This window comes from Pteropus medius, unplaced genomic scaffold (assembly GCF_902729225.1).
Source record: "Pteropus medius unplaced genomic scaffold, Ma_sr-lr_union100, whole genome shotgun sequence".
In the NCBI taxonomy this organism is placed as follows: Eukaryota; Metazoa; Chordata; class Mammalia; order Chiroptera; family Pteropodidae; genus Pteropus; species Pteropus medius.
This window is the reverse complement of record NW_024340700.1, coordinates 1,271,905-1,296,655: the sequence shown is the minus strand read 5'-3', so window position 1 is coordinate 1,296,655 and position 24,751 is coordinate 1,271,905. Positions and strand designations below refer to the sequence as shown.

The 24,751-nt window shown below is 32.9% G+C and overlaps 1 protein-coding gene and 1 non-coding gene across 2 annotated transcripts in view; one reads left to right on the top strand and one right to left on the bottom strand.

The window, feature by feature from the left end:
* The window catches only part of LOC120617489 (laminin subunit alpha-2-like), a 230,348-nt gene extending 208,786 nt beyond the window's left edge, over positions 1–21,562 (bottom strand). The window contains exon 1 of the mRNA XM_039881118.1: positions 21,325–21,562. Within this exon, the coding sequence (XP_039737052.1) occupies positions 21,325–21,430 (106 nt within the window). The 5' untranslated portion in view covers positions 21,431–21,562. The remainder of the gene's footprint in view (positions 1–21,324) is intronic.
* Positions 1,357–1,475, top strand: LOC120618451 (5S ribosomal RNA). The gene has a single exon (XR_005657258.1). It is a non-coding gene; the product is annotated as a 5S ribosomal RNA (ribosomal RNA).
* Positions 21,563–24,751: the final 3,189 nt, after the last annotated feature.

The window sequence follows — 24,751 nt, the reverse complement described above, 5'->3', positions numbered from 1 at the left end:
ACTCGAAATCAGAAATGTACATTATTAAGTATAGAAACATTTGGGGAAAATGGTTTTATTGTTTTTAGTAAAATATAAAAATTGAATAATTCCACATATTATTAATATCCTTTGGAATTTAGAAATTTGTAAAATACTATACAATATATCCTACCAAATTTAAGAACGCATTTTAGATATTATGTTAAAATGTATTTAGGTTCGATAGTAATGAACTCAAGAATAATTAACTCAAGTTCAATTTTCAGTCTGTTTAATTTGCTCTCTTCAGCTATGGCTCAAGTAAAAGAATTATCTTAAGATTCTTCTACATAGAGGAATCCACAAAAACTTACTTTCTTATCTTCCTAAGTGGTTCATTTTTAAAGCTAAAACAAATAAATTTTTCTTTTGAAGTGAACATAGCTATTTCAAAATTAGACATGCTTGAGACTGGACTAGGATGTACAGGGCTCAGGAGCTATGTTGAAATGATATTACGTATATATAATGGAGGATTACACAGTGAAATTATACAGGTTAGCTCTTATCATAAGTAGTGTTTCTTTGATGCTCACTGCACATTTTATTTGCTAATCTCAACATTCACTTTTCTAATAAACATGCATATATTTTCTAAAGTACAATATCAAATGCACCTAAAGACTATTTCTTTAAGCAGTATTTATCTCCCTATTTATACCAGGAAGCCAATGAGCATCAAATTAATATAACATCCCCAAAACACATGATTTTGGGGCATTGTGCCAACTCCCCAAAGCAAACCTTGAACCATACAGAGGTATTTTTAAGACAGAAATAAAATCCCTTCCTATATTTCCATAACTGTTAAGGCTGGAAACTATTTTGGTTAACAACCTTGAGAAAATATGAGGAAGTTAGCTTTCCTCTTCTCTTCTAATTTTTTTCTCTTCCATTTCCCTGCAATCTCTCTTTTGTTTTCTAATTTTGCTTCAGGTTTGCCATATATCTCTACCCACAGCAGAAGAGAACAGCTGCATTTAATGACACCTCACTCACTATCACAAGATATCTAAGACTTCAGCTGTGATATTAAAAACATATAAAGTCTACATAACAGATAAATTGTCTCTTTTCTTACACAGAAATCTCAATTATAAACACATTTAATTTAGATTAACTATGTGCTGAAGTAATTCCATTACATAAAAATATGTTTATGTCTGGCATATTTTGACTATATTTTATTGCTAATAAGCACATCTAATCTGCTCTGAGAACTTAACTCTGATTGCCTTATTACTGCAGTTATAAAATATCCTGTAGACAATGCCCACAAATCAGATTCCAGAGGTAGAAGGATAGTAGCTTTAGTCATTATATTGCAAGAAGCTAGTCTATGGCCATGCTACCCTGAACAAGCCTGATCCCATTTGATCTCAGAAACTAAGCAGGGTTGGGCCTGGTTAGTACTTGGATGGGAGACCACCTGGGAAGACCAGGTGCTGTAGACATAAAAAAATAAAAAAATAATAATGATAATAATAAGGGATTGTAAGCTGACAAGGTCCTTGCAATCTGTGAGGTCAACCAAGGGTCGCCTTGCCTAAAAAAAAAACATATATATATATATATGTTGCAACAAGCTAAAGCATTCCATTTTAAAAGGAATTTTATATTAAAATACCTCTTGTTAATAAATAATAAGTAAAACCAAATTATTAATGTCATCTAATCAACTGAAGTAAAGATATAGTTTAAGTTCATATGGATGTTTACCAATATGAAAGTCATAACAAGAAAGCTGGGTAGAGTAAAATTGATCTTTTATTAATATATAAATGTATCTTAAACAAAAAGTACATCACTCAAATTATTTAAATAATTGGTTAAATCAATGATGGGGTATCTTTTTCTGTGGCTAAAATAATCAAGTTTGTAAAGTTACTAAAAATACGAAATTTGAAAGTTAAAAAATCTCCAGCTACTTAGAAATGCTAACATTATAATGACCTTTCTCAGTTTCTAAACTCAATCAAAGCCACTGACTGTTCTCCGCATTTCATTTCAATAACACACTACGACACCCCAGCTTTAGTTTTCATAATCTCTCAAAGTGGATACATTTTGAAATTTTAATTTTGAACTTCCCTTTCTCTCATCACAAACTAACCCCTCTCAATAATAAACCTAAACTTAATCCTTTGTTCTTCCATCAACCTTGTTTTCAGTTACCTATACCCAGTAACCCACCCTTCCCTCTCTGGAACTGCACTTTTTCCTGATCTGCTCATTAAATTTCTTCTCTTCTATGAGGCTCAGCCAAATTTCATCTCCACTGTGAAACTGTCTCTACTTCTATGAGATAGAAATCTTCCCACTTCTCTAAGAATCTAAAAACATTTTTTGATAACTTTATTAAAGCCCTTTCCACGTACGTATTGCCTGTATTAATCTCATTGCATATATGCACTTACTTTATTCTCCACTTATACAATTCTTACAGGAAAAAAATGTCATCTTTGTATGTACAGTATAGAAAACCTTCTCTTATTCATAGTATCTGTTTAACACATTCTTGTGTAATGAATAAATTGGGGCATTTCTTTTCCTATTATTATTATTGCTTTACCTATGATGATAATAGTGTAAATTAACTAGCCAACAAATGACTAATAACCTGCTTTAAAAGTTGAACAAAGTCTACTATTCTGTTTTGTATGCATATGTAGAATTTTAATAGAAAACTTTGCCAGAAATCCTCTTAAAGAATAAAATCTTCCCACACAGAATGAGCTTTAATCCTTATTTTTTCAATTCTCTAAATTAAAGAGTAAAAAGAAAGTATTAGAGAAAAAAGTGACCAATTATGTTATCATTCCTTATCCCGTAAGTCAGTTTACCAAACAATCATGTTGCTAGAACTAAGGAAACAGCACTAGATTAAGATAATGCCTTTGTTTTGGGAAAGTATTTATTATAATATTAAATACATTTTTTATCATGCAATCCAGGAATTCTACACCTAGATAATTAAGAAATGAAAATATATGTCCACAGAAAGATTTTTACATAACTCGTATACAGCGAATTTATTCATTATAGCCAAAAATCGGAAACTGTCTAAATGTCATCAACGGGCGTAAAATTAAAAACTGAGCTACATTTAGACATTGGAAGCTCTTGGCAATTAAAAGAAACAAAATACAGATGAACACAAAAACACGGATGTTTTTTACAGACATTAGACTGAGTGGATGAGGGCAGACACAAAAAACTACATAGCTGGTGATTCATATGAAGAAAATTTTAGAACAGATGAAACTAATCAGATAAGAGGTGGAGTGTGGAAGGAGACTGCAAAGAGCAATGGGTGACTTTCTGGGAAATGAAAATGTTCTTGACTGGAGTGGTAGTTACATGGGTGTATACATTTGTCAAATGTCACCTAAATGTATAGGTATGTGTGAATTTTATTATATGTTAATTATGGTTAAAAAGTGTTAAAAAAAAAAAAAAAAGATTGTGCCTTTATGTCATGCTGTGACTATCTTACAGTCCAGAGGAGCCTCGTTTCCTCAGCTATGGAGTGGTAACCACAATAACACCAGTTCTCAGGGATTTCAGGAATAGTTGAAATTAAGTGAATAAAATACCTGACATATAATTGGTACTACCCTTCAATAGAATAAAAAATATAGTTAAAGTTTATAAAAGCTAAATGCTAACAAGAGGTTTAAACTCAACATACAAACTATATTTTCCAAAGAAATCTTATTATACACATCTGCATAAATGTGTGTAATCTAGACATATCAGAGAACAACAATAGTTTACCTGCAAGGCATTGATTAGGCCAGGGCTCTGTACGATGGTCACCATGAAGGTTGATTTTGGAAACAGTTGCTGTATCCGGTTTAGTAGTTTTACTAAAGGAAGCTATGACTCAGAATATAATGCGTAGTATAGAGAGATTTTGGAAGTTATCTTGTTTCTAGAACTTTATAGCACCATTCAGATGAGTACTTGTCAATTATTTTCCAACTGAACTATAAAACGGTTCATTATTTCATTTAGCTCATTAATTCCTTCATTAATTAAAATTTGCATATGAGCAAAAGAAAAACATATACATCTTGGGAAAGAGACATTATTCTGTTAACTCCCACACATACACAAGAAGGCTAATCTTAAACAGCTGTCTTTTTCTTTAACTAAATTAACAATGCTCATTATATTTTGGCTTCCAGATGCAGAACAACATCTTTCATGTTAATATGCCTAGTTTCTGACCTGGCGATAATGCTAAGAAGCTCAGCAGGCAATGTGGCCTCTAGATACTCTTGTCTTGGGACATAGAAACAAACAAATATGATCCTCTAAATTATTTTGTTGTTGAATTAAAATGCTTATTAAAACGGTTGTGAAAGGCATTTCTATTTCAAATCTGTTACTCTAAGTTACTAACAGTATGTCCCCAACCAATCTGAAGAATTAAGACTGTGGGTGGCACAATGATGAAATATAAAGCTGTTTCTTGAGGTTGTTATTTACTGTGACCCTTTTCCCCCAGACAGAAAAGAGAAGAGGAGAAAAAAGAGGAGAAAGCGCGGTGAGGTTTAATTTTTTTTAAACATATAACCTACTGAATGAATTTAAAATGTTCCTCCCATCAAAGTGGACTGAGTAGTTGTGGCCTAGGAATTGGTCATCCCTGGGTCTCAGGCCTTTAAGGAAACAGTGGCTCTAGAACTAACTGCTTCAGGACTATTCTAAGGCAATGTCCCGTTTGGGTCTGGTGCTCTAAGGGCCCTTCTCCCCGACCCACCTAGCAGAAAAAGGGATTCGCTGAAGCTGGATACCTAATTCTGAGATCTGCTAGGGATAAATGAGGAGATCGCAGCACCTCAGCCTCCACAGCAGGAGTTCTGCCATTACATTCCAGAAATATGCATCCAGATAAAAGATTCTATTCTAAGCAAGCTCTATTCCCTGAGCATGAAACAAAAGAACTATTTTAATTTCACTCTTTAGAAAAGTGTCCCAAGCACTATCTAAATACTTAATTTTCTATAAGAGCTTCATAATAAAGAATAAAAGAGAGCAAGAGAAAGCTACAAGTACAGCTTAAGATCCATAAAGGCTTTATAAAGACTTAGAGAAAACTCACAAAAAACATTTATAATTATATGTTTTCTCTCATTTTTACCCAATTGTTACAAAGACATTGAGAAATATTTTCAAATAATTTCAGAAAGAAAAAAAAAAAGCCACCATGAAATTAAGCAATGGAGTTTAATGAAACTCTTCTATTCAATAACTATGTAAATCAATAGTTCTTTCTTTGAAACAGAATTAAAAGCACACATAATGCATTTTAATGCACACTATACAAAGACAGTAAGATCTGTAATTCTACTAAATGTCAACAATACTGTAACCCACTTATTGTGGAGTCACTATAATGAAATTCCATTTATAGTGAAGTAGAATGGAAGTTTAAAATTACGTCAATGGAATGTAATCCACCAAATACAATTCCAGTAATAGTGAATGTCTTATTAAAAAGAAATCTTGGTGAAACGATTTCATTGTAAGTCTCCTCTAGCCCTCAAAGGGAATATTCAAAATAACATTGGATTTTAACATCAATACTTTACTAAGTCAGTTAAAATAAATTCAATTTATAATTCCCTAATATATGAAACTATACACAAATCTAAATAAAAACAGACAATATATGTATATTAATATAAAGCAACACAATATACAAATTCTAAGTTGTGTCTGGTCATATTATGAATGGAATAAAAATATAAACACTTCAATTAAGTGGAAGAAGAAGTAAGAATTATCTTAAACACACTGATCAAATGAATGGATATTTCCCTGTGGAAACATGAAAAACCACCATTCTTTGACTAAATTAAAAAAAAAAAAAACATGTTACATATTATCTATAGATTCAAATTTCAAACATCATAACCCTACCATCCCTAAATATTGTTATAATGCTACAAGTTTCATATTAGCTTTCTCCTTTAAAAAAATTGCTACTTTCCATATTAGAGAGAATTTATATAGCACTGAAATGCATGATTGAAATTTAGAAAATATAGAATTCTATTTCTATCCCTTCTTATTTTTATCAGGTTAAGTGACTCATGTTAAGTACTGATCCCCCTTTATTCCAACTGTAAGGGTATACTGCTTTATAGGCCACAATACTCAAGAGTTTGGCATAGACACATAGTGATGGTGGCAAATCAATAAAACATCCTAGATGCCAAATGCTACACAAATGTAAAGCATATGATAGCCACACAGTGGAAAAGGAGGCTGTAATTAAGACCATCGGATAGGATTTGATTTTATATCTCCATGGAACTCATGACGACTATGTTATATAGTAACTTAAATTTAGACATTTAGTTTATATACCCTGTCCTATCAAAAAATTATATTACCTAATCACTGAACAGAAATTTAAAGTGTTTGTTAAATCCTAGTTTTAGTGGAATATATAACTTGAAAGAAATCTGGTAGTATGCTAGTAATTCTAAAGTTGACTACAGAGTTTCTTCATTTTATTCATATTGTCTTTTCAATCATTTTCCTTCTCTTACTCTATGAAAAATATCTGCCAAGAAAATAAAAATTAAAGTGGTGTACCACTTTTCTATTCCTTTTATGTAAATTCACAATTGAAAATGTTGTCATGGCCTGGTGAGTTCACAATGAAGTTAATCACTGGGTGCTTCGATTGGTATAAAAAAGGAAGAAAACATATATAATTTCAACTCAAATTTCACCTCTCCCATCCTCTCAGCAAACAGATGCATAAATCAAGCAAGAAAATAAGAAAAAATTCTAGTACATAATATGATGAAAATTTACAGTATACATAATGATCTGTGAGGCTAAAGTGACAGAAATGATCAGACAGAGGTGGATTCATCACTTTGGACCTGGAGGAAATGAGATTTTAGCTCCATTTAAAAGTAGAAGAGGAGGTACAATGTTCAAAAGTAGGGTGTGCCAGGGAAAGAGGAAAGCTGTTGATGGCTTAAGCAGTTTAGTAAAGGCACAGAGGAAGAGAATTGTCTTTTTGCAAAAAGTGAGTGAAAATAGATTAATTTCGCAAAAGTAAAGGGGGAATCTTTTCCAAGTGATGAGCCTGGAAAGTGTGGATGCATTAGGAAGGAAACTGGTGAGGAGCTGTGAATATTAGTTTCTACGATATATTTAAAACCATAGTTGGTAAACTTCTAGAAGCATCATTTATACTTAAACATTTAATTGGAACATCATGATCTTATACCTTTCCTTCATGTCCTGGCAAGTTCTATCCTTGTTTTCTTATTTTGTACTTGAGTAGAAATTTTAACAATTTCGGATAGCATTATGTTCTTAACTATCTTCATATTTTTTAATACTTACAAGTATGTGTTCTTTCCTAAAAGTTAGCTCTCCTTTTCCTATTATTTCATCATTCAGTATTTCGTATGACTATTCTCTGTGCTCTGTGCTATGCAATGAAGATAAAGTAGTACGAAAACAAACCTGAGCTCTGCTCTCAAAGGTCTTATTATCCTGTCCCACTTTCTCTCAAATTCACTCTTGTAAGAAAAAGCCCTCATTTACTGAAGGATCGAGCTCTGCCTTGCTTAACATTAGAACTCCATTCTTAAAATAAGTATACATGTACCATGTTTCTTCAACTACAAATTTATTTTATTAATTCTAAGTATGTTATCATTTTGATTGCTAATAACTCCAAGGAAGCAACCACATCTAAGGGCACAGTATATGTGTTATTTGACATATTATGGAGGCCTGGTGAAGTTTTTAAACATTTTTTTTTTTTTTCTGAAACGAAAAGGACTTTAGTGATGTCTAAGAAGAAAGGAAGAAAAATGGAAACATGCCAATCAAGTCACCCTACGTGAGTTATCTATATTCTATAACTAGAGTTTACATCCTAAATGGGCATTTTATGTATTGTAATTCTCATCTAAAAAGGACTCACATATGGAAAAGTCTGACTAAGCCGAGAAATATGCATTCCTCATCCAAACCTTAAATATTGCTCAGTTCTTACTGGAATATCCTCAGGGTTGGGGCAGGGGGAATGCATCTCAAGAAGCAAGATAATTTAAAGTAGTCACACTTTGTAAAATATTTTATTTATTACCTAAGTGGTATTGATAACAATACACCTGTGAACATTATGTTTTAGTATTTGTGATTTAGTATTTAGTATCTTATAAAAATATTCATTCAGACTATAAAAGCATCAGAAAAAAAGCACATGTAAAAATTTTTAATAGAAAATCTTTCTGGTCTATCCAAAAAGAATGACTTTTGTATTCACTTTATAGTTTTTTATTGAGTACCTACCATACACCAGACTAGAGACTGGAGACACAGAATTATTTGAAAATAAAAGACAAAGTGTCCTATCATTGTGAAACTAATTTTAGTAATTTCTAACTGTTAAATATCTGAAAATTTTGGAAGAGGAACTAGTTGATTAAATGCCCTTCTAACTTTCTTCAATAGCAATAGCTTTTGAAGTTTGTATGAAATATAATTGAATCGGTCTTTTAACTCATTACATAATTGAAAGTAATGAACAGGACAGATTCATTACATACATGAAGCAATTTTGACCTAATTCATAGAATTACATTCAGATGAGCCTGAATACAGTCAGGTGTTAATTAAAACAAAAAAATTATGGATCTCCTAGGATCGGAAAAATGAGCTGAGAGTGAATAATTTTGTCCAAAGCAATTAATATCTAAAGATAAAATTTCAGATCCTAGATAGATAAGGGATTTTAGGATAGTGTTGCTTAGTCAGAATCTCTTAGGTAGCACCAAGTCAGAAACTCTATGGGTAAAATTAGCCATTGAAAGTTGAATGAAAAATATTTTGTAGAAGCTTGAGGAAGATGTAATAAAGAGAAATGAAACAAGTATTTCTAGAGAATTTTTAAACATATCATTGTCTACAATAAAGTGCATCTATGGCTCTACAAAACAAATAAAGACAGGATATGAATTTTTAAGTATTTCCCTTCCATATCAAATAACTTTTTTCTATATTGGGAGGTATATGGCCACCAAAAAAAAAAAAAAAAGAAAAGAAAAAAGAAAAGAAAAGAAAAAAATGGAAGGAGGATTAAGTCATGCTATTCGGCAGGACATGGATTCCATACTGTCTTTTGACTTTGTCTAACAGTAAATGATTTCTTACAAGAAAAATAAAATCTGTTAAATATAAGTTCCAACCAATACAAACAGCCAATGATTAAAGATAAATTATACTGGAAAAAGAGAGGGCAGGTTTGGTTCGAAACACATGAACTTCAAAATTTAGTCATTTAAATTATGATGCTAAAAAGATTCTGCGCAATTTGTCTACTAGTCTGTAAATACCTTACTACCAGTCATGTTCCAATCCATCAGTGTTTGATAACTGAGCTCTGTAAATCTGAATTTCTTGCCTATTGGGCAGTGGAAGATAGCTCCTCTGAACAGTGAAAATGTTGGTCAAAGGATAAATCTTTTAAGTCTCTGGACAACATCTCATAACAACTCCAGAGAAAGATCCTAGACCTACCATTTGAGACCTATATAATGGTTTTGATGAGATGGACACAGAAAGTATCTCATTTTGAGTTCCAAATATTACATAATCTTTTGAATTCTTTTTGAAAGCACAAAACTTTCAAAGTTTAGGGGAAAAAAAATGAAATAAACTTCATTATTCAAGAGAAACATGAGTGTAGTGCTTTTAGCAAGGATTCTTCTCTTCATGACAAGCATGGAAGTCCCTTTCTAATATGAATTCTGGAGCTCAATAAGGCCCAAATAACTCGTCTGCTAGTACAAAAGATTCTAAATATTAGCATTCTTTCTTTGCGTTAAACCTTGGTCATGAGGTCACTTTTTAAATCTACCAAAGATGAATATAATATTTCTAATTTGGGGCAAGTGAACTATTTCTATTTCTACCTGGGCAAACAGAAAGAAAACAGGAAAGATGGCATACAATGATTTTGACTTTACATATATTTATCTAGATGATTTTAACTTTTCCCTGCTTTTCTCCCAGAATAAGCTCTCTGGATTTCTGCTCTTTGGAAGGAAATGGTATCTTTGGTCTGGACTAGATCTGGAGTGAAAACTGAAGTGATTTTGGCTCTTTCTAATTATAGAATTAATCTTTATAGCCTTTGAAGAACTGGTGAAAAATCCAACTATAGTCTAACCCTATAGAGCTCAAAGCGTAGTGCATAGATCCCTGGGAGTCAGTTCCCAATGTCAAAATTCTTTTTATAATAAGATTTAGTCATTCTTTGCTTTTTCACTGTATTGACATTTGCTCTGATGGTACAAAAGTAATGGTGGGTTACACTGAGGATGTTAGCATGAGTCAAGGCAAACTATGTTAATCATAGTTTTACTCGTTATCACCACACATTCATAGAAAGAAATAAAAAGCTAGTTTTACGGATGAAGGAGAAACAATTATCAATTTTATTAAAACTTGAACCATAGGTAAATCTTTTTAATATCTACTATACACTGAAATATGATGATAGATTTGAGGGAAAGCAATTACTTGCATTTGAGGAAAAGCACAATTATTTGCATTACACACTAGCCACATTTTTTCATAAAATATCCTTTTTATTCCAAAGTCTTAAAAACTATGAATTTTTGATGGCTGCCAGATGGGAGAGGAGTCGGGGAGAAGAGTAAAGCGGAGGGAAGGGAATAAAGGATACAAATTAGTAATTATGAAATAATCATGGGGATGTAAAGTACAGCATAGAAAATATAGTCAATATACTATAATAACTATGTATGGTGTCAGATGGGTGCTAGATTCATTGGGGTGATCACCTCATAAGTTACATAATGTCTAATCACTATGTTCTATACCTGAAACTAATATAATATTGTATTCTAATTGTAATTGAAAAATAAACAATTTTTAAAAGATAAAAAATATATAAGTAAATTTCAAAACAGAACATTGCTATAATTTCAGATACTATATTGCAGCCAAACTTTAAAAATCTACCAGAGTTTTTATGTAGAATCAAAGATTTACAGCGATCATAAAGGCATTAAAATAGTTCTCCCTTTTCCGATAACATGTCTATATATTTTGCTGTATTTTTTCACATACTTTAACCGAAACGACATATCAAAATAATTTGTATGCAGAGGCAGAAATAAGAATCTAGTTCTTTTCTATTAAGCCAGACATTAAAGCAGTTTGAGAATATAAAAACAATCATTCTTCTCACTATATTTTTTGTTTTGGAATATAAAATTATTTTTATGAAACTATGTTGTTTCTCAATATATAGTTGTTTTTATTACTGTTTTTAAAAATGAATTAATAAACATTTTTAGATTTCCCAATTTTAACTCTCAATATGATAAACTAGCATAAATCACCTTGTTATTTTTAAGAGTATAAAGGGATCTCAACATAAAAGCTTGAGAATCACTGGACTGAATATAATAAATAAGTTTTACGGAGCACATTTTTCTAACATATTACATATTTAAAAGAGTTTTTTAAAAAATAGTTTATCAATCCCTAATAAGTGCATGTCCAAAAATGAACGATTCCTAGGGAAAAAAAATGTTTATTATATCATATTTGAAATATAAATAGCCACAAAGTATTACTAAAATTTCCTCTCTGTTGCTTGTTTAAATCACTTCTCACATTGAGCTAGTAACATAACTATTAACTAATTATAGGACCTTGTGTTTCTTCCTATCTCTGTTACTGACTTGTGTGACCTTGATAGAATTCTTCAGTCTATCTGCTGTGACCTAAATAGTTTGTCATCTACAATCTCCCAGGTTCTACTCAACAAAACTTTTTAAATATTTTGCTCTTCTTTCTTAAGCAAAAAGGATGTTATATGCACTGTGAATATCATTTTCTGAGCTTTGTGATCAAATAATAAAGATGGAAGAAGAAAAGAGCTCATAGTTAACTGATTAGCTGCCAAATATTTTCACATATATTATCTCGCTTAATTCTATTTTATTAATAGGAAATTTAAACTCTGTTGACTCAGGTTTTTGTTCTTAGCAAAAAAATAAAAATAAAAATAAAAAGTGGTAACATGGCTATGAGTTCAATTCTTTCCATCACCCAAGTCTATACTTTTTCTACTATTCGAGGTTATCTTCAAAGCAGAGGAACGAATATGGAAATTGAAGGTATAAAGAGGTATATGTTAATAAGAGTATTTTTGTAGGCTAAAGTGTGAAGTTCAGAATAGTGAAAGACTAATACACAAATTTATGCTTTGTGTTTTCAAGTATATGAACAACTCCTTCATGAACGGTCTCAGCTAAATTTGATATATCCCAGTGTTGGAGAAAATGTACCGATTTAGGCCAGAGGATTTCTTGGCGCCAAGACAGTTTTTAGACTTAATTCATTTTTCTTGAAGCATTTTTAAAATTCATATATATTGAAGTCCTAATAGATGCTGCATGTTTTATATTCATTATTTTATATACTCCTCAGAACAAACCAATGAGATAAAGTAGCTACCTAAAATGATAATTGCACTGCTTCATGTTTTTCTTCATACTTTCAGTCTCATTCAGTAATTTAAAAAGGCAGAGCGGACAATAGGCCAGAAAGTTGTACCAACTATATAGCCTTTTGAAAAAAATATATTTGATGTGGCAAACTTTACTAACCTTATTTCCACTTTAGCATAGAACCTTATATGTTACAAGAGACTTAAAAGGGATTTCACCTTAGAGTTTTAACGGTACAGCTACCGTACTGAAAAATATAATGATCCCATGTACAATTTATTCTGTGATCTATAATCATTTATCAAGGCAACCAGGCTTTTCTACAAATTCAATTTTTAGATTACGTTATTCTAGATTGTTTTGATAAAATTGAAAATCTTATGATTTAAGAAAACAAATCAAATAGCAATATACTAAATATAGTAATTAGGTACTGTGAGTTCTAAACTATAAATGGTACATACATGCATACATACATACATGTAAACATAGATACATGCATCTACAAACACACCCTCTCAAAATCTAGAAAGTATGCAAAATTTTCTGTCTTAACTGAGAAGTTAACTTCAAATGAAATTCTTTCAGTCTTTTCAGTATTCTATACTTTTTCAGAAGGAATTTTGATATTCACTCTGCTCTCATTCTTAGATATGTCTATTTGGTTCTTGCTTTTTTCATTCACTGATATATATATATATATTGACTATTTTTTTAAAGAATTCATTACATAATAAATATCATTAGGTGTCTAGCCTGCTGAAGTAATTTCTGTGACTTCAGAAAAGCCAATAATCAATTGATACTTTCTTATAGTCTAACATCCAGCAATCCAAATCCTAAGAATTTAGAGACTACAATTTGATGAATACTTTTAAACTTATGCATATTTTTAAATAATGCATGTATATATTTCTGCATAATTTTAAGTAATGTGTATACTTTCAAATGAAAAAGAGCCTTGAAGACTACACATTTTATTATTATTTTTTATTTCCTATTCTTCTATAATACCTAGTGAATCACTGGTTTCAAATTAGACTACTAAAATAACTCTGAAATAAAGACATGATATTTTTTCAAGGTATTCTATAAAAAATAAGGAATGATCAAAAACTCCAAAAGAGATGACAACTTAGGAACCATAAAATCGGGAGAAGGAACATTCTCTAATTTCTAATTCAAAAACTAACATTAAAATTTGCGTTTGTCTTTGACGAGTTGCTAGACATCTATTTTCCTTTTATAAAATGAAGATAATTATATTAACCTACTAAACAGCTCTGCTATGTAAATAAATGTGTTAATACTCACAACATGCTGGGTAGTATTAAACCAATCTAAAGCATCTGGCACTCAAAACACAGTTAAACAAAGAACTTGGGGTGGCACACAACCTGGTGGTCAACTGAGAGGACCACATGTGGAGAGATATTAATTGTACAAGTTACCTTTCCTAAGTGCCAGGTATCAAATAGTTCTTTGTCTTCATCATCCAGAATTTGCATAGATTAACTTGTTATTTGAGTCAGATTGTCATAGAAAGCCACTGTTGTAATAATCCACTAATAGACTATCCTCTAAGATCTTTTTTCTAACTGTCACATGTCCAAAAGCCAAATAGAACAGAGCTTATGGTTCCTAAATTGAATGTGTTAAAATCCACATTCAAGATGACTGAAAAAAAAAAATGTTTTGTTTTGTTTTGTTTTGACCCATATTAAAAACCTTTGACAAGTAAACATCTAGCTTTAACTCACATGTAAGTTTAGATTATGCCTCAAAACTATCCTTAGACAGTAATTATCAAATTGTATTTAATAAGATTTAAGTGAAGTTTTGCCTTATATATCTTCTTAAAAGTTATATTTGCTAAAATTATCTTTGAATACCATATTGTCTTTGCAAGAAAGATACTAAAGGAAAAAGAAATAAAGGAGGAAAGTAAAGAGGGTGAAATGGAAAGAAGAAAGGAAGGATGGAAGAAAGGGGAAGAAGGGAGCAGGGAGAGAAAAAAGGAGGAAGAAAGGGAGGGAAGGAAAAACAGAATGGAAGGGAGAGGGAGGGAGAGAGGGAGCAAGGAATAGAAGAGAGGAGTAGGGAATGGGGGGGAGGGAGGGAGGAAGGGAGAGAGAGAGAGGAAGAAAGAGAGGCTATGCAATTTTCTTTACCTAAATTTGTTCTAAATAATAGAATTTAGTCAGGCCAAAATTGCATTACTTTACTCCAAAGGTTACTGCAAGACTTACAATGATCCTTTAAAAAGTTATAAAAATCGAAACAGAGCACAGAATATGTCTCTGATTGTAAAAATAGGTAAGATTTCAAAGTTTATTTCCTACAAAAAGTCATCAGATCAATACATCATTGTGTCATTTTCAACAACAGTATCTAAACTTTAGCTGTGATATGAATTGAATAATAAGAAAGAGAACTCTGGTATACACATATATTCATGTGGGATTGTGAAAAACTTATTTTTGCTTTAATGTACACATTAGTTAAAATTTCTCCAAGAAACCTGTGGCATATTTCTAAGAACACTAGGGCAAAGTAAAAGGATATGTATAAGTTCCCTGCCTTTGAGTTGCTTTGAGGCAGTGACATTCTTTTAATCATGAATTAGGATTGTGATGCCAAAATGATATAAAAAGAAGTTTTACAAAGATGCATCTGAGCTTCACAATGATAAGAATGTTGAGGTGGAATACTCTGAAATCAAGTCACTTATGTGTGCTCTATAAATGAGAGATCTGGGGCAAGAGATGAACCTACAGTAATCCTACATTTGGACTATTGGTCTAGTCCAATGGATTAGAGCCTACTTGAAAAAAATAAAAATTAAATATCATTTCATTCATTCATTTAATTCTACTCCAAACTCTCCAATACCACTCATCTCACTGACACTAAAAGGCAAAAGATTTTCAATGATCCAGGCTCCCATTATTTCTCTGACTTTCTCACTGTGCTCCAGTCTTACGCCTTTGTAAGCCTGTTCCCTATGAGGAGAGTACTCTTCCACCTGATATCCGTGTGAATCCCTCCGAGATCACCTTCAAGTGTTTGCTCGAGTGTGACCTTCTCAATGAGGTCAACCTTTATAACTCTATTTAAAACAGCAACCAACCTCCCTATACTCCAAAAACTCCTGACTTCTATCTTGCTGCATTTGATTGTCCAGGAATCTTATCGCCCACTACCTTCTATACAATAAAGGTATTTGTTATATTACTTATTCATTATATATTCATCATATTTCTGTCTCAATTAGAATATAAACCACACGAGAACAGGAATTTGTTTTGTTTTGCTCACTGAACACATTCATTCCTTAACCACATGCCAATATACATTGGCCCACCAATTGCTCGAACAAATTCTGACCTTTGAACTCAGGCTTACCAATTAGTACAGCCCAGAATTAGTCTTCTCTTTCCTGTCTGGTATACACTGAACATGTCATGAATCTTGAGAATCATGTGCCAATCAAGTTTTGTATTTCTCTAACTTCTACCTTGTTTTTTCATTCACAATAACTGGACTTCTGCCTAAATTCCCACTTAGACACCCAGCTCAAAGTTGTGACTATACACAAATCCTAAATTCCATTCTTCTGTATTACAAGCTAAATTATTTGTCTGGTCATTGGCAACACTTTCTTTCTGATCTTTTTCACAGCTTCCAGCTGCTAAATAAGGATCTAAGGCAAACCGGACAGATGACCTGCAGCTACCATTATTTTATTATTATTATTATTATTATTATTATTATTATTATTATTATTACCATCCTGTTTGTAAACTCTTCCAGCCATTCTCCACCCACCTAGTAGAACCTTATTGGATAGTTATGTAGATTGGAATCAAGTGTGCATTAGATAAACCCTTTGGACTCTACAATTTAGACAGTTAGCTAGCTACCCTACTGATCTTGATATGCACGGATAGGCTAGATTGAAGTTAATTCTCCCTATTCTGGACCACACTAAGTCCCAACTCTCTCTCTTTCATTGTGGCCCAGAATTGTGGCCCCATAATCATAAAGCAGATTATGAAAGGAGATGTGAGACCTCATATAAAGTTAAAGTGAATTTTTTCTTATAGTTCACTGCTAAATCTATTTGGATCAAAAGAAGGAACAATGATTCAGTCTCAGAGGTCCAAGTTGAAAAGTCTAGCACATTAGTCACTGTCAATGAATAATCAGTATTTATTAAACATATGAATAGAAAAAATGGCAATTATCTGCTTTAGATCAATGGTGATTGAGAAAATAACAAGATGTAAAATCTACCAAAAAATAAACTTCTATGAGTCATAGCTTTTGCAATATAGTTGAAAGGTGTAAAAATTACAAATCCTACTACTTCAGAAATTCTTCCTATTTAAATAAATACCTCCCATAAAATACAAACTCATGGTTTTCTTACAGCAGTCATACCTAGAGATAAGTCTTAGGATATCTATTTCAATTTTTAAATAATTATATCTAAAGAAGGTAAACACCGTAGTTATTAGTGTGACAATTATTTATATTTCAGGAGCTATAGTAACTGAAGTGAATTAAGAAAGAATTGGCAGAGCATGTGCATAATCCCTAGCAACTCTTCAGGTCATTATTTTTCATGATATCTAAGAATAGGCGAGTTTTAGGAATAAGATATATTGGCAATTGTATACATTGACATGTGAAATTAAAAATTATAATACAAAATTTATGTTATTTTAAAAAATTCTACATCCATAACATAACTGTCAATATTTAATATGTTCTTATTTTCAGCCATACGCTTTGTTACGAATCATTTTTACTAAACTATTAGACCAGTATGTAGTGCACAAATCAACAAGTTACATATGTAGCAAAAGAAGATACCCTCAAAAATTAATTTTATGTTTACACACAATAAATTTCCTGCAAAGTTCTCAGGTAATTTATGAAGTGTTTTCAGATTTTATAACATAGGATGTTTTAGAAATGCAATCAATGATGATATAGAAATTCAATATTAAATTTTTAGGTGTGCTTGCCAAAAATATGTGAAGATGGTCTCAAATATGTTTTTATTTTAAATCCCAGAAGGTGTCTAAAAACACATTTATGTACACTTAATATTTTCTTGGCATTTTTTAAGAATTCAGAAGTTTAAATACAAATTTGCACTCCAAAAACAAAAGAATGCAATACTAGAATACTGAGCTTAGAAAAAGACTAGAAACTTGATGAGTCCTAACTTCTTTTCTGTAGAGACATTCCACTCCAAATCAGACCTATAAAATTGTACATAACTGCATAGACATTTCCAGAAGGCTAGGTCCTCCAACACAACCCAGTTATTTCTGAACAGCTCAGAATGGGGCGAGGGAGCAGGTTTCCTTCCATTTTATTGAACTCAAATATTCCTCTTTGTTGTGTACTTCTAGAGGTCTGAGTTCAGGCTTTAGGAGGACATTTTAGTCTCTTTTCCATATAACAATCTTTCCAAAAATTTAAAGACATATCTTGTGATTCCCTAAGTCTTTCTTTCTCCAAATTAATAGTCATCACTTGGAATAGCCCTCCTCTGAAAATATTTTCAGACTATAATGCTCTTCCTTCTCTGAATTTACAACAACCATTTGTCAGTGAAGCACTCAAATGTGTTTTAACCAGAAGATCCATCTGCTTCTATGAGTTTTAATAAAATTGAGTTGGTTAACATTTTTGTCACCACGTCACACTATATGTTCTAACTGAACTTACTGCAATTCAGACTTGTCTTTCCTCATCCTGTATTTGTACTCATTCCTATTCACATAAAGGAAACAATAAATTTCCAGAATAGGGCAAATAAAATTATTTAATATCTAGATAGAAATAATAAAATCAGCTTCATGTATGGTTCCATTCATGGTCCAGGATATAGAGACCTTTAAAGTTCCCAAATCTGTTATTACCAGCTTAGCCCTGCAAATCAGTTTTGGATCATCTGCAGTTCTGATAAGCTTGAATTGTATGTTTCCCATCAAACCATTACCAAGACAAACAAACAAAAGAAAACCTCCCTCACACTTCTAAAGACTTCTTCCCAGATTAACCTTGATCCACTACTATGCAATATTCTTTGGTAACTATCTTTAATCAGTTGCAATTTACCTATCATTACATTACCATTTCCACATAGTATTCACAAGAATTTCAGGAAAAGATTGAATCTACTGCCTTGCTGAAATCCAGGACCACTTTGACTATCATCCTATTTTGTCGATCTTACATCTAGTTGAAAAATTCCCTTAGAATATCATTCTTCCTGAATCAATGCTATTCATACTACAATTCACTATGCTATAGAAATTACACAAGATTTTAAAGAAAAAAAAATAAATATCTGGTTAAGTTGCTAGCTCAATTCAACATTTAAAAATAATTGCTTCATGTCAATATTCTTAAATAAACCAGCAGTGTACTAAAAGAGAAAACAGATTTCATTCTAAACAATTAGTGGTTGGCCAGGAAGGTCAGTACCACTATAATCACAAAGAGAAAAGGTGATGGTAGCCAAGAAAGCACTTCTGTCAAACTCATATCCAATGATCGTCATTGAGAACTTGCTTTAACGAAACACTAAAACGGAAACAGGCCTCAAAAATTAAATGTAAAGAAATCTTCATACCATAAAAAGGGAACTTCGACATAAACAAAACTAATAGTTATTTTAGTTGTTAAAAATTAGGTTATTATGAGCTGTATGAACTTAGTCACAACTACTCTAAGCTTTGGGTTTTAAATTTGTCTAATAATAATAATAATAATAATAGCTGAAAGTGAAATAATAAGCTCATGTACATAAGGCATTTTTAAATTATAAAGCACTATACAAATTTAAGGTTATTGTGAAATATATTTTACATATACTTTTAATATTAACAGACCAACTTTTATCCTTGAGCCAATCTCTAAACATATTGCAAATGATCTATAAAATACACAATAGAAGTTCCTAGAATGTAGAATTTAGCAGTCTATAGTACACTCTATGTTATAGTTATTTTGCATAGAATTCCTTATTATACATAGTGTCCAAGTTTTCTCTCAACAGAATGGTAGTATAAAGCTGCCCTTCTGCATTCACCTCAATCTGTACCTGGACCATAGAAATCAGAGTTAAGTTTATCTGAGAGAGAGAGAGAGAGAGAGAGAGAGAGAGAGAGAGAGAGAAGGAAGGGAGGAAAGAAGAATGAAAGGGATGGAGGAAGAGGGAGGGGAGGGAAGAGGAGGGAGAGAATAAGAGCGAAGAGAGGAGGAACATGCTACAGAGAATTCTCAGGAACGCACTTGATGTCTATTCTGCATGCTTTAAGCTTTGCCCTGCTCCAAGTGAACAGAAGGACTGGTGCTCCTGACCTCTCTTCACTTCCAGCTGCCTAACAGTATTAAAGTATTGTGTATTGTTAAAACATATAACTGAGCCAGGTCAATATTTAAAAGCAGTATTTTTTATAAATCAGCTGCCGGAGATATTTTCAAAATCACTGTCTCATAAAGTCTATTAATTAAGCCACACTGACTTCATTTTACCTCTCAGAAAAGGAGAAGCAAAAATAGAAGAAAAAAAAAATCACATATTGAACTTAAGGTCATTTTTATTCTTGGAATTTTAATCAAGGAGTTATTATTGTAGCAAGGAGCTCCTTTTTAAATAAAATAATACTACTAGAAATGCTAGATTATAAAAGGAAAAACTATTAGAACTATTAGACATCACTTTATTCCAATTAACTAAAAGAGGGATAAGTGTGTTTCCAAAATTTGGCAGATTCGGCATCATCAAAACTTTCAAAAGAGGTTAACTCCAAATTTTGTACTCTTAGGGTAAATATTTTTATATTTGAGACCAAACCTTAAATATTTCTTAATTTTTTTTACTTTGATGCATGCTTTCCAACTTACAGAAATGTTTGCTGAAATAATGTATTATAAATTGTTTTAAAACGCTGCACATGTGCTTCTTTTAAAATGCATGAGCATAAAATAACTCTTCAAAGACTCCCCAGAGTTTCATAAATGATATGCATATAAACATTAAGGCTCTCTGAAGAGCATAATTTGAGTTACATTAAATACAACTGTTTTCCAAAGTCCCCTGAAGTGTGTATCTGGTCATTGCGGTCTTAATTAAAATCCCAATGACATAGAAGGCTCGTCTGTATTTAAGCAAGAGGAGAAAATTCACTATAATATAATAGGATACCTGAGATAGGATGTCAGTAAAGAAAAGATGAGGCTGCAGGCGCCATTGCCATGAAAGAAAAAAAAAAAAGCCACATACTTAACTATTTTACAAGCCCTGTTCAAATAGTTACAAAGTCCCTTAAAAAAAAGTATCAGCTGCTCTACATAAAGTTCCGAGATGAGCCACAGCTTGGGAAACCTTTCTCCGCGGGGAAGCCATCTGATCTGGAGAAACTTTTCTTTTTCAATTGGTTAAAAGTTTGCCTCTTGGAAAGATTTTGGAAATCAATTTGCGATATATATAGTGATAGCAAGTCTTCTAAGAAACGACTGAACAATGAAAAGCACTTCATGTTCTTTTGGGGGAGGTAGGCAATTCCCCCTACCCCACACAGGGAGTTGAACGTGAACTTACTCCAGTCTTAGCCTCTCTCTCCCCAAAGCGCACTCCCCAAGGGCAGAGCTGTCCCTGGCCAGGAACTGTTAGATGGGACCAGTAAGGAGCCTCCGCCCCACAAAAGTATGTAATCTAGAGCCCGTGCCTCGATTGTACCTCTTTGCTGATGTGCCTGTGGCAGCTGCTGCAGCCCCTGCGTCCAGCCGCCCCCGAAATCCTCGCTGAGCAGCAGGACCAGAAGGACCCCAGCGGCTCCTAGCATTGCGGTGGCCCGAGCGGATCCACTTAGGAGCCGGAGGAGTCGCTGCCGCCCTGTCCCCTGCCCCGGCTTGTGAGCTGAGTGAGCAGCAGCTGCCTGTGTTAAGAGGAGGAGACAGCCCCCACTGGCTTTGGCTCAGCCGACGACGATGGAGGGTTGGGGGAGAAAGAGGACACTCCCCCACCCTCCCCCTTCGCAAGCTCTCGCCCCACGGACGTCCAGGCACAGGCCCTTTTAAAGGGTCCTCGATGAAAAAGGCCTTTCCTATAGCGGTCCTTCCTTCTGAGAAGGGATCATTCCTTGCTTGTAGAAGGTGGTTCTGGGGACGCTGCAAATCAGGCCCCGAGACTCACTGCTTGGTAGAATGTTGGCAGGGTAGCAACGAGGCGATAAAATAAAATAAATCCCCTTGCTCCCCTGCAACGTTTATGACCAATATAAAGGTTAAAATTAAGGTTTTCAGTTTAGTAGGGAGACATTTATTTATAGGGGTTAAAAAGACTTTGCAATTGTTTCAAAATTTTCTCTCTTCCAATTCCAATGTCTTTCCTTTAATCAACAGAATTTCTGTAAGTAATTTTTGCCATTCCAGATTCAGATGACAGCTTCTTACCTGTTTTTTATTTGTTTGTTTGATTTATGGTCTGTGATTCTCATAAGGTTTGAAACAGCTCCTTACTGAGTTTTTATGAGACCTGTGTGCTGTCTCTTCAGTTTTCTCCATCACTGGCAGCACTGCTGACATTAGTGAACTGTGAGGGCAGAGCTAGTTGCCTCACAATGGGTGGGACAAATCCTACACCATAAATTGTCCCACAGCGCTTGTGAATGGGCCACTGAACATTCATTTGAGTAACAAAAAAATTATATTTGAAGCCTAATTTAAGCCTATTTTTCACTATAACATTTTTTGCATGGATTTTATTTTCTAGGATGCATCTATTATGCAAATTAAAGAAATGATATGCTTGGTGTTTTTAACTTTACCGAGATTTGTTTGCCATTTGAGAAAATCACATCACTGATAACAATTCTGCTCACAATATTGTCTCCAGAATACTTTCAATACCCTGTCTGTCACATTGATGGGGACCCTGGGAATAGGGTCAGGCTTTTATTTCATTTTGCCTTCTAAGGCCATTTTACCCAAGTATTTACATATTGAAATACATATTTTATATAGATGATATTTTTTCCTTTTTTATTTTATACTTAAGACATTATATTGATTTTTTAATATTATATTAAGTTAGCTGATATAATCTATACATTTCCTTTCAATAAAATAAAGGAAGTATTTTTCCTAATAGGATTGATTGAGAACAATTAGCCAAATGATGCTGAAGTGATTGGATGTCCCTCAATATTATTCATATTCTTTAATTTTGTTAGGATTAGTATTAGGAAACTTTATCATCATTTTTTTCTTTATTGTGGAAATTGCAAAGTGAAGTTTGTCCCAAGCTTGGAGAAGAAGACTATGATCTCTGCTATCAACTTGTCTGATTCAACACAGGGGAAGAATACAAAATTATTTAACCAAAATTAAGATACAGAACCAGTACTATCAGAGCTACATATTTTTAATAAACCTAATTGAGGTACAATATACACAAAATACATGCACCCACTTGACGTGTTTAAAAAAGGTAACCCCCCATTTAAGCACCCCAATTAATATATAGTCTATTTCTATCATTCCCCCAGTTTCTTTTCTGCCCTTTCTAGTAATTCCCCCAATCTCTACCCCTAGACACAGGAACCACAGATCTGATTTCCGTCACAATAAATTATGTTAGCTATTCACAAGTTTCATGTAAATGGAATAATAAAGTAAAAGTCTTTTGTATCTGGTTTCTTTCGCTTGGTATATTTTGCAGGTATAGCCAGGTTGTTGCTTTACATGAGTAGTGCATTTCTTTTCAATGCTAAATAGTATTCTATTTGTTTATACATTTACTTATTGTAGTACATTTGGACTGTTCCAGTTTTGCAGTATTAAGAATAAAGCTGCTTAATCAAGTGTTCGTGTGGAAGTATACTTCTCAGTTCCTAAGAATGATATTATTGAGTTGTTTGGTAGATATATAAGAAACTATGAAATTGTTTTGCAATATGGTTACACCATTTTAAATTTCCACAGTAATATGAGAGTTCCAGACATTCCACATCTTTACCAACACCTAATAGTATTTCATTTTAGCGACTCTAGCGACTGCATAGTGGTATCTCACTGGCGCTGTCATTCACATTTTTCTAAAGATGCTAAAAATGTTTTCATGGACTTACTGAGTATTCCTGGTACTTCTTTTGTGAAATGTTTTGCTCATTTTTCCTAATAGTTTTATTTGTCATATTATTATTAAGTCGTAGGATTTAAATATATATATTCTGGAGAAAAGTCCTTTGTCAGATATACTAATTATAGTGCATATTGCTCTCAGTCTAGAACTTGACTTATCCGTTTTTTTCAGTCATAATTCTGATTTTTACTTTTTTTTATTTTGCTCTTTAAAAAGTTAGACATTTATACAATCCACGAAGTGATCCCTCTGATTACTCTAGCACCCATCTGGAATTACACTCAACCATTACAATACTATTGACTATACACCCCATGCTATATGGACTTTTCCATTTCTTGACAGCTATTGGAGGAGGTCATTGAGAAGACCCGATTGCAGGATGACCTGCGAGGTGGATCCAGGCAATCGGAGACCACACACACACACACACACACACACACACACACACACACACACTCTTACGTTCTGCCTGCTTTCCCCACACTTCAAGGACATAGCCTTGAGATAGTAATGTGTTGCTGAGACCATCTGGACTGTATGCGTGACTGAATCCATTGAAGGCCTACATATAAACTTTAGATTCTGGCAGGCAGGTGCAAAGATCTTGCAGGCATACATGACAAGCCTTGAATATAAGTGCCCTTGCTGATCAAACCTGTCACCTACTAATCTGGAGTGGTGTGCCTCTTACTTTGGTTTCTCCTTGCCCTCAATGTATGGGGCTCAGTTTGCGAACTAACAACTGCTTTAGAAGAACAAAAGTGTTTAATTCTCATTTAGTCCCATTTATTAAGATTTTTCATTTATGCTTAATACTTTTTGTGTTCCATTTCAGAAATCTTTGCTTACCCCAAAGTTATGAACATTATTTTATTTGTTTCCCTAGAAATTTAATAGTCTTTGCTATTATGTTTGGGTTTATGGTTTATTTCAGTAAATCTTGATATTTTCTATGAAGTAAAGGGCTTAAGTAAAGGCTTTTTTTTTTTTTTCCCATGAAGATACTCATTCATTTCAG